This window comes from Solanum stenotomum, chromosome 1 (genome assembly GCF_019186545.1).
Source record: "Solanum stenotomum isolate F172 chromosome 1, ASM1918654v1, whole genome shotgun sequence".
In the NCBI taxonomy this organism is placed as follows: Eukaryota; Viridiplantae; Streptophyta; class Magnoliopsida; order Solanales; family Solanaceae; genus Solanum; species Solanum stenotomum.
The window spans coordinates 19,568,441-19,579,851 of NC_064282.1; the positions used below are offsets into that span (position 1 = coordinate 19,568,441).

Here is an 11,411-nt window from a genome sequence, read left to right on the forward strand (position 1 = left end):
TGCGCATGGAATAAGTTTTTCAACTATTTATCTTTTCTTATCCCTTAAAAATAAAAAAATATGTGCCTTATTAGGGTGTGTTCGATATGAAAAGAAAATGTTTTCTTAAAAATAAGTGATTTTTTGTGTTTAATACATGAGCAAAAGTATTTTAATAGTATTTGTATATAATCTAGACAAATAATATAAGAGGTGGATGGTTATAGGTGTGAGGGTGAAGACAAGATGTGTTAAAGGATGAAAATGACACAATATCACAATAAATAAACGCCACTTGTGAAACTTGTATTCCCTGCTCCACTAGGAAAGTTATTGTCCTTATTTTATGGGATAGGACACAAGTACCCTCCTAAACTATGTCCGAAATTCTAGAGATACACCTTAATTAAACTAAGGTTATATTATCCCCGATTTTTTTGTTTTGTTATTTTATAAACCTTTTTGGCTACACGCCTCAGCTACGTGGATCACGTAGTGTGCTACGTAAGCTAAAAGGTGTATAAAATTATTTAAAAAATGAATTCGGAGGGGGAGGGGGTAATAAGACCTTAATTTGGTTAAGGTGTGTCTTTAGAATTTCGATCAAAGTCTAAGAGGTGGTACTTGTGCCTTTTCCCTTATTTTATAGAATTTTGTTGAAAAACAGTGTCCAAAAAACATTTTTTCTATGTACCGAACACACCCTCATTCTTAACTTGTTTAATAATGCAAGGTTTAAAAATGTAATAGAATTACAAGGTCATTAAGTTATTTGGGTGAGTATTTTTTCATAAATAAATACGGATTTTAATGATATTTTTTATTTATTATCATTTATAGCAATACATAACAATGCTATAACAAATTTACATTATGTATACTATGCATGCAATATAGATGTATTAGTATAGTTTTTTTTTGTTTTTTTTTTATGTTTGTTTGACAAGAAATTTACACGATGTATTATAAGTGTATTAAAATGTGTGATACATGTATTAAAATTGTATCATAAATGTATTATAAGTTTTTTTTTTGATAGGAAATTTACACGATGTATTATAAGTGTATTAAAATGTGTGATAAATGTATCATCCATCAATAAAACTTATATTATGTGTGTTTTATAAATTATTCTCTGTATGTATTAAAATTAGGGCAAATTACATAAATCACATACTTTTAAGGCAAAATTACAATTTATCCCTTAAAAGTTTATAATTACAGAAATCCCTCAAACGGATACAATAATATAAGCGTTGATACATTAATCTGATGCACGAGGTACATTAATCGTTAAGTCAAATACATTACATTTTATACATGATACACTAATCTGATGCATATTTTATACATGATACACTAATCTGATGCGCAAAAATGAGGAATTTTGGAGATTTGTAAAACTTATAGGGGATAATGATGATAAGTAAACTAAAATGTGAGATTTCTGTAATTTTTCCATAAAATTATATTATAAATGTATTATAAGTGTCCAAGTAAACAAAAATGTTATTGCTATAAATGGTAATATTTTCTTAATATAGTATATTTATGTAAGTTTTCCTATGACAATCATGATCCACATACTTGGGCTCTAATAATAGTCCAAACACAAAAATTCCTATGTATTCCAAAAGGGCCAAGCCCATAATAGTGGGCCTTCCAACCCATTAACAAAAAAAATTGGGAAGTTTTCTTTCATCTCTCCAATTTTCCCTCCAAAATCCAAATCCACAGTTCCCCTACTTCCCTACTTCTGTCTCTACTAATCTCTTCAACCCTACCCGAACTCCATCGGAGATCAGCGCACAATTATCGCCTCCCAGGAAAAAAGGGTAAATTTTTCTGCTTATAGTTTTTGAAAATTTCAACTTGGGGTTGTGTGTTGCCGTGTTCATTTGGATGGTTTTGGTGTGTGTGTTTATCTTTTCTTTTTGCTGCTATTGCTTGAGATCTTGTTAAGTTCATCTGGAACAACAAGCATTAGACGTTTTTGTGTTTTAGGAGATTCGGTTCTATGAGAANACTATGTCCGAAATTCTAGAGATACACCTTAATTAAACTAAGGTTATGTTATCCACGATTTTTTTGTTTTGTTATTTTATAAACCTATTTGGCTACATGCCTCAGCTACGTGGATCACATAGTGTGCCATGTAAGCTAAAAGGTGTATTAAATTATTTAAAAAATGAATTCGGAGGGGGAGGGGATAATAAGACCTTAATTTGGTTAAGGTGTGTCTCTAAGATTTCGATCAAAGTCGGTGGTACTTGTGCCTTTTCCCTTATTTTATAGAATTTTGTTGCTTTTCTCTTAATAAAAACCCAAATTTGAATTAAAAAAATAAATAAAAATAGAATTTTGTCGAAAAACAGTGTCCAAAAAACGTTTTTTCTATGTACTGAACACACCCTCATTCTTAACTTAATTTAATAATGCAAGGTTTAAAAATGTAATAGAATTACAAGGTCATTAAGTTATTTGGGTGAGTACTTTTTCATAAATAAATACGAATTTTAATGATATTTTTTATTTATCATCATTTATAGCAATACATAACAATGCTATAAAAAATTTGCATTATGTATATTATGCATGCAATATAGATGTATTAGTATAATTTTTTTTTGTTTTTTTTTTATGTTTGTTTGATTGGAAATTTACACGATGTATTACAAATGTATTAAAATGTGTGATAAATGTATTAAAATTGTATCATAAATGTATTATAAGTTTTTTTTTTTTTTTTATGTTTGTTTGATAGAAAATTTACACGATGTATTATAAGTGTATTAAAATGTGTGATAAATGTATCGCCCATCAATAAAACTTATATTATGTGTGTTTTATAAATTATTCTTTGTATGTGTTAAAAAAGGACAAATTACAGAAATCACATACTTTTAAGGCAAAATTACAATTTATCCCTTAAAAGTATATAATTACATAAATCCCTCAAACGGATACAATAATATAAGCGCTGATATATTAATCTGATGCACGAGATACATTGATCGTTAAGTAAGATACATTACATTTTATACACGATACACTAATCTGATGTACATTTTATACATCATACACTAATCTGATGCGCGAGATACACTAATCTGATGCGCGAAAATGAAGGATTTTGGAGATTTGTAAAACTTATAGGGGATAATGGTAATAAGTAAACTAAAAGATGGGATTTCTGTAATTTTTCCATAAAATTATATTATAAATGTATTATAAGTGTCCAAGTAAACAAAAATGTTATTGCTATAAATGGTAAATATTTTCTTAATATAGTGTATTTATGTAAGTTTTCCTATGACAATCATGATCCACATACTTGGGCTCTAATAATCTATCTATATATAAAAGGAGAAGAAAAAATGACACATGTCAACACCACAAAATTTTCAGAATTTTGAAGAATTTTAAATACTTAATAAACATAAATTAAATAAATAAATAAATAAACAAAGACACATGTCAATAATTAGAATTAGAACGACACATGTCAACATCACAAAAATTTTAACAATTTTAAAATTCAAAAATTAATTAAAAATATTTTAATTATTTATCTTAAATTAACCAAAAAGAAATAAAGGTTATTGTTGGAATCGATTTCCACGAAAACTGTCAACAAATTTGAATTTTAAATTTTTCCTTTTCTGAAATACAATTTTATAATTGAAGTACAATTTAATAATAATAATAATAACAATATAGTAATAATAATAATACAATATAATAATAATAATAACAATATAATAATAATAATAATAATAATAATAATAATAATCTATCTATATATAATAGGAGAGAGAAAACGTCACATGCCATCACCACAATTATTCTTAAATTTTAGTTTTAAAACTGATATTTTTAGTTAATTTAAATAAGATATTTGATTTTAAAAACAAAGAACAATATAAAACGTTTAAAAAAAACAGTTTTGAAACTTAACATTTAAATTCAAATTTAAAAACAAATAACAATATAAAACCACTTTTTAAAATTGGAACGTAATGTTTAAATACAACTTTAAAAATAAATAACAATATAAAACAATTTTTTAAAAATAAAACATACATTTTGCAACTTACCGTTTAAATAACACTAAAGCATATTTAAGCTATATACAAAATTGTAAAGAAATCTAAACTATCTAATTATCTATTTCTTTATTTATTTATTTTTTTAAAAAAAAATTCAACTACAAATAATTATCCCTAAAATTCCTCACCCACTTACTTAACTTCCTTCCCCAAAAAAACTCAACCGTATTAATTCACTAAATTTAAATACGATAGTCTTTTCTTTATTTTTTCAGAAAAAAAAATGCATCTCAATAAAGGAAATTCAAAGCAATAATAATTCTTACCATTCACGGAAAGGTAATTTCTTTTTGCATATTTCCTCTTTTTCTTCTGTTTTATGTAGTTTACATTACCAATAATTGTACTTTATTTTGGAAGATGTCAATTGATGAAGTTAGGATCGAGTCATTTATGTGATGAATATATGTAGTTGAAGAAGGAGAAACACTTTTAAGGCTATCTATATTCGATAACTTTGCCAAGCATGTAATAGTTTAATATTTTTTCATCTTATGTTTTGTTTCAAAATCAAACTGTGTTGATGTATTTATAGATAATTTATGATTTTTTGTTTACTGTATATTTCATATTTATAATTTTTTAATCTTATTTTTTTAACATGAAGTTAATGATGAAACTATGATGAAATTTTTGAATTGAAAGATCAGAAGTATTTAAATTTGAAGATATTATATTTTTCAAAAGAAAAAAAAATATTAACTTAATTAAAACTAGAAACTCATGTTTATAAAATTTTGAATAAACTCTTACTATTTCACAAATTTATCTTTTCAGATGTTAACAAATATATTTAACTATGTTTAATTTACATATATCGCTCTATATTAATATAAATGAAAGTTGACATATATCTGCTTGCAATTTATTTATTTATCGGATGATGTTGAAAATGTTAATATGACAACGGTTTCAACAACAACTACAGTGATAATGACAATGACGTTGATGATATCAATATTACAACTATGAAGATTAAAATGGACAACAAAAGAAATATTAAGATGACGAAGGAGATCAAGAAGGAACATACAATGACTGAAATGATAAAAGAAATACAACAAGGTAGATCATCATTTTTTATGTTGGATCATTTCAAGTTTATACTGGCAATGGTAAAGGAATAAACATTGATAGTTTCATTTCATCACCATAATGTGATGATTTGTATTTATTAGACCTTCATTTCATTCTTTCTTTAAATGTCCAGGTAAATATACCAGTGTTATGTTTAAAATTCATAAAGTAAAACATAAATATAAGTGATAATTTGTTAATCTTATAATATATAATTTGCATAAATTTTGTTTTCTTTATAATATGTGAAGAGATAAGATTTATTACCCACAAAAGTTTTATGTGGGTAATATAGGGTTTCTTATGTGTGTTTTTTTAACGGTGTTTGTTTGTTTGTATTAAATGTGTAAGAATTGTTTCTGAGTTCTAAAAATTACATTAAGTTATGGAGAAACATGCAAACTTTAAAGGATCTAAAGAAAGAGGAATATTTACGAAAAATTACATATTTTTAAAAACAAATTAAAAAAATAAATATATTTCTTTTTAATTTTTTAATCATTAAAATATTTTAATTCGTTATTTCAAATAATAAACAAGAAAAATACAATTTCATGTAATTGTAATCATATTTTCATCAAATATAGTTAGGATATAAGAATGAAAATTAACTTAAATTAAAATAAAAGCTAAGTAAAGACTTTCACTAGCTATCCATGAATTATGGATCCCATTAATGTGAAAATTGGGCGTTTTAAATTTTCAAAAACTACGTTATAAATTTTTGTTTAATTTTTTAAAAAATATGTTTTAAATTTGTGTATCAAATTTAGATAGGAGATAAGTTTGAAAATTAATTTAAATGAAAAAAAAGATAAGTAAAGACTTTCACCAACTACCCACAAATTAGGGAACCCTAATGTGAAAATTGATAGTTTTAAATTTATTTTATATTCTAAAAATATTAGCAATTTAATTATTCTTTTTTTTTTTTTTAAAAAAAGTTGTTCCAAGTAGTTACAACCATACTGCCATCAAATTTGGCTAGGAGATAATTTTAAAAATTATTTTCAATTAAAATAAAATACGACATAAAGACTTTCACCAACTAGCCATGAATTATGGAATTCTATTAACTGTAAAAGTTGAGTATTTTAATTTATTTTTTAAAATAAAAAACTACAATTAAATCCTAATTTTAAAAATAAAATAATTTAAACAATTTTCAAGTTATAATAACCATATCTTCATCAAATTTGTCTAGGAGATAACTGCACACACAATTTGAATAATATCAACTCAAAATAAAGTTATTAATGTTGTTATCTTTTTATTTTTTAGTTAATAAAAACAATGACAAATATAATAAAACTAAAACTAAAATAAAATATTTAGAACATTCAAAATAATAATCAGCCATTTGGATTATTTACAAATATTCAAAAGAAAAAACTATTTTTAAAATTACCTCAACTATTGTTTTTTTTAATTTATTTAAAATTAAATTTCGTAAAACCTGACAATCTCAACAATATGTCAGTTTTGCCTCTATAATCGGTTACTTCTTTTAAAAAAACATATTTTTTACTTTCACTTTATATATATATATGGGGTTGTATTTATTAAGATTATTTTTACCTTAAATCAATTTTCTATCATATTGTAGCACAATTTTAATACGGAAAAAAATATTTTGAAAAATCTTTTGATTTTGAATAAAATATATTGAGAAAATGTATCAACATACCATCTAATCTTATGATATCAAATATTTCTTATGGAATGTTAGAATTAATAAATTACTAATATAATTTTTTATTCAAACGATATGAAAAGAATAAAGCACAAACAAATAAAAAAAATTGAAGTGTATGATATTTGATCAAAGATAAGATGATAATAAAATTAATAGTATTCCTTACAAAGAATTCGACCTGTTATATTATAAAACTAAAAGTGTAGCTAATACAATTATAGATATAATATTTTAATACGATAAAATAAATTGTGTACTAATAATATTAATTCAATNTTTTTCCATAAAATTATATTATAAATGTATTATAAGTGTCCAAGTAAACAAAAATGTTATTGCTATAAATGGTAAATATTTTCTTAATATAGTGTATTTATGTAAGTTTTCCTATGACAATCATGATCCACATACTTGGGCTCTAATAATAGTCCAAACACAAAAATTCCTATGTATTCCAAAAGGGCCAAGCCCATAATAGTGGGCCTTCCAACCCATTAACAAAAAAAATTGGGAAGTTTTCTTTCATCTCTCCAATTTTCCCTCCAAAATCCAAATCCACAGTTCCCCTACTTCTTTCTCTACTAATCTCTTCAACCCTACCCGAACTCCATCGGAGATCACCGCACAATTATCACCTCCCAAGAAAAAAGGGTAAATTTTTCTGCTTATAGTTTTTGAAAATTTCAACTTGGGGTTGTGTGTTGCCGTGTTCATTTGTATGGTTTTGGTGTGTGTGTTTATCTTTTCTTTTTGCTGCTATTGCTTGAGATCTTGTTAAGTTCATCTGGAACAACAAGCATTAGACGTTTTTGTGTTTTAGGAGATTCGGTTCTATGAGAAATGAAGGGTTTTTGACAAGAATTTAGATACGAGTTTTATTTGTTTTTGCCAATATTTCATTGTTTTCCATAGACAACCAAAGGTTGCAAATGTCATTTCAAAGAATTCAGGCTTTATTTGGTAGAAACTGTTAGTTATTGCATTTTGGTCTCTTGTATAGTTGTATTCTCTTTTAAGAGTTGGGTCAAATTTTTGCTATCTCCCTATTTGGTTAACTTTTGCTGATATTCTGATGCGACAAAATCTGAATAATCACAAGGTTTTAGGAAGTCAGTTTGACTTGTTAGTAAGAGCAGGAAGTAATATTTAAGTTCTTTGCTTTTTGGTTATATAGTTGACAAGTTACTAGAATGGAGGAATCATCACATTATGGTTGAAAAAAATATGAATTTTTGAAAGAATTCAAAGTACTATAAAATGTTATTATTTGAAAATCATATGATTTGTTTTGGGATTTCGGAAGATAGAAAGTATTAAGTAACTTGTGGCAGATTAAATAATATACTTTTGTATGAAATAGAAAACTCTAAGTTGATTTCTCATAGGGTCACTCGACTAATAGATATTATTTCAGAAAGCCACTTCTTTGTTGAAGAAATTTAGAATCAAGAACAAATGTGGCTTTTGAAATAATAACTATTAGTTGACTAACTATCTATGAAATCAAAGTTTCAGGAAAATTGTGTTTAGGGATACGAAGACCACATTCATCAACTTATACTGTTGCAAACTGTTGCCACAATTTTACATGACAAGCTTACGGCTCATATCCTTGGAAACTTTATAGGATCATCGGAAGAAGTCATCAAAGTTTCGGTTGAAAATCTATGCTTTCCGAGATTATTTTTCTCAAACTTATAAGATTATTTTCTCCAAAACTGTATTCATTACGAAGTTGACTTGAATGTTTCCTGGTCTTGTAATTAGCTATGCCCATGCTGTCTTGTCTTTTCTTCTTTCTGAAGCTACATACATAAACGTTTAGAGCAGGAGTCAGTTGGCCATAATGTGTCTCATGTTATGAATGTTAGCTGAGTTTCCCTATCTTTACAGTGTTCAGCTGATTAAGTTCTGCCAAGCTTTTAATTGGATTTTGAAATGATCTCATAGAACTGGTTTTGTATTTGATCACTTTCTGTACAAATTCAACCTTCAAAATATTTTTTTACTTCTGGGCCTTCTACAGATAGGAGTTACTTTTTCTTAGTTGATTCTTTCTGTTGATATTCTTTCAGAAATTACTAACCTATCTCTTAAAGACCATCAAATGATTTTTTCATTCATTGTGTTCTGAAAAAATTGCACAATTTATGAGTATATAATCCTTGATGATATATTTCGCCATTGCCTTAATCTAGAAACTAAACAAGTTATGACGACAACAACAACAACATACCTAGTGAAGTCCCAAAAGCGGGGTCTGGAAAAGGTAGGATGTACATGGATCTTACCCCTACCTTTATGAGGGTAAGATTGTTTCCAATAAACCCTCGATTGAAGCAAAATTAAAGGTCGTCAAATTAAAATAAAAAATTCAGCTTCATGCTGTTCTCATATTTATCAGAACAAATATTTTTAGTTAAATTTTGTACTTCAACTTAGGTTGGAGATGTTTTGTCTTGCAGGTCAAGTGTAGATACATGTTGTGGCACAAAAGTGAAACTGTCATTTGAGTTCCGTCGTCATCTGGGGTTTTGATCCTGATAACTATTCTGCACAGGACTGTTTGTGCTCGTATTTGTTTTTACCAGAGTTGTTGCTCTAGAAAATCTATCTTATGAGGACTTTATAGACAAGGAAAGTTCCTCTCTTTTTCCTTTTTCTTTTTCCTTTTTTGTGGTTGTGGGGGTATTGGAAAGGTTTCTCTTGAAGCCTAGACCTGAAGATGGAAATAGAAAAATCACTACCTTATAGTGAAGGAGGAGCGGAGGCAATATTAAATGTTCAATCTAATACATCAATATCTATTGCTTATCACCAGCTCTTTGGTCCTCATGATGATTTAATGCTTCTTGAGCTTGATGAGAAGCTCCTACCTGATATCCTCAATCAAAGGTACGTGGTGGTATTGTTCAGTGAAGTTCTTCAATTTGCGTTTTGTTTATCTAATTTTGAGTTGAATTTGTTCTTATTCTGTAGAGTAACATTAAGAGGGCAGCCAGATGAGGATGCAGTTCTTTGTACTCAGTCAAAAACTTATGCCATTAAATTTGTTGGAACTTCTAATTCTTTATTCCTTATACCTCCTTCCAACCTATCGATCGCACTTGGAGCTTCATCAAACTCAAGTGAAAAGGATCATGACAATGCGGTGGTTGCTTCTGTCATCAAAGTAGTACCTGGCAGTATGGAACTTGTCGAGGTTGCTCCTAGATTGGACAAACTCAAATTGCTTCTCTCAGAAAACCCTTATAGTTTTGATGAAGTGTCACAAATGAATACCGAATTGACACACAAAAACAAGGGCTTGTATTCATGGAGTGACCTTGTTGAGAAGGTGCAAGCCAGTGACGAGGAACTGTGCACAGGGTTGCGAGCTCTTGCAGCTGTAGAGATAGATGGATATTGGCGAAGTTTAGACGAGAACTTTGTGGATGAGATTCTGAACATGCTTTTGCATAATGCAGTGCTAAATGACTGGCTTTTAAGTGCTCTAAACGAAGATGAAGTTTTGCCTGTGCTGGAAGCAGATGGATTTCCTCGTGAAATAGTAAGGCACTGTTTGGGAGTGTATGGAAGTAAGGTGGTTGATGAGACTAGAGGAGGCTGCACATGGAGGTTGGAAGAAAGGCCAGTTTGCGTGCATTTTGCTAGAGTAATCCTAAGAGGGAAAAAAATGAATCTTGAAAGATTTATGGAGGAGTGGAGAAAGAAAGTTCCAGAAGGGATGAATGGAAGTTTTGATGTGCTAGAAGGAGAAGTCTTAACCGACAAGATCGGGATAGAGACTCGGATTTATGCTTTTAGTGTTTCTTCACTGCCGTCAGTGCCAGCTGAACGGTTTTCCAAACTATTCCAGGAGAAGCCAAAGTGGGAATGGAAAGAACTGCAGCCATTTGTCAGGTTGGGTTTTACATTGCCTATGATTTCAATCTTGTTTCTTGCGTCATACTCGATGGTTGAAATTTGATATGCTCCATTTCTACTTTTGTTACGAATGAATAGGGATCTGAAGGTACCAGGACTTTCTTCAGAAGGTTTACTACTCAAGTACACTAGAAGAAGTCAACCAAGCGCGGATGCTGAACCAATTTTCAGTGCAAGATAATATTTATGCAGGCATTATTTCTCGTACATGTTCCACAATTTGGATGTCTTTCTCGTAATGTAGACTTGATTTTGGAATCTGTTAACAAGTTTACTGTGTAGTTGCTTTGCCTCTTCAATCATTTTGGGATAATACTCGTCTTGCTTGTTTTAATGCATGTAACAGCTCCTTAGTCTATTTACCTGTAACAGTAAGAACTGTACCCTTGTGGGATTACACTGGGTATGTTGTTGTAGGAAGAACTATATCAGGGAGAAGAAAACTATTGAGTTGCATCTTGTGTTTTGGAGCTCATTTATTTATCAGTACTAATTTGTATCTTATGCCAAAGTTGACATTTATATTTTAATTGTATTTTTCTGCCTGTGACTTTTGTCTAGTAACAAAAACATATCATTTCCTCGTCTTCTCCTCTGAACTTTGATTTAAAAGTAAAAAATGC

The 11,411-nt window shown here is 28.4% G+C and overlaps 1 protein-coding gene across 1 annotated transcript; it reads left to right on the forward strand.

The window, feature by feature from the left end:
- Positions 1-1,727: 1,727 nt before the first annotated feature.
- On the forward strand, positions 1,728-11,338 carry LOC125875098 (uncharacterized). The gene is made up of 4 exons (XM_049556182.1): positions 1,728-1,814; positions 9,327-9,756; positions 9,841-10,764; positions 10,867-11,338. The coding sequence occupies exons 2-4, from the start codon at positions 9,587-9,589 to the stop codon at positions 10,967-10,969; spliced, it is 1,197 nt and encodes a 398-aa protein (XP_049412139.1). The 5' UTR covers positions 1,728-1,814; positions 9,327-9,586; the 3' UTR covers positions 10,970-11,338.
- The last annotated feature ends 73 nt before the right edge of the window (positions 11,339-11,411 follow it).

Excerpts from the sequence above, each read along its gene's own strand:
- LOC125875098 (XM_049556182.1), top strand. The coding sequence starts at position 9,587 with ATGGAAATAGAAAAATCACTACCTTATAGTGAAGGAGGAGCGGAGGCA. Across the intron at positions 9,757-9,840 it reads CCTGATATCCTCAATCAAAG|AGTAACATTAAGAGGGCAGC; the intron begins GTACGTGGTGGT and ends CTTATTCTGTAG. Across the intron at positions 10,765-10,866 it reads GAACTGCAGCCATTTGTCAG|GGATCTGAAGGTACCAGGAC; the intron begins GTTGGGTTTTAC and ends ACGAATGAATAG.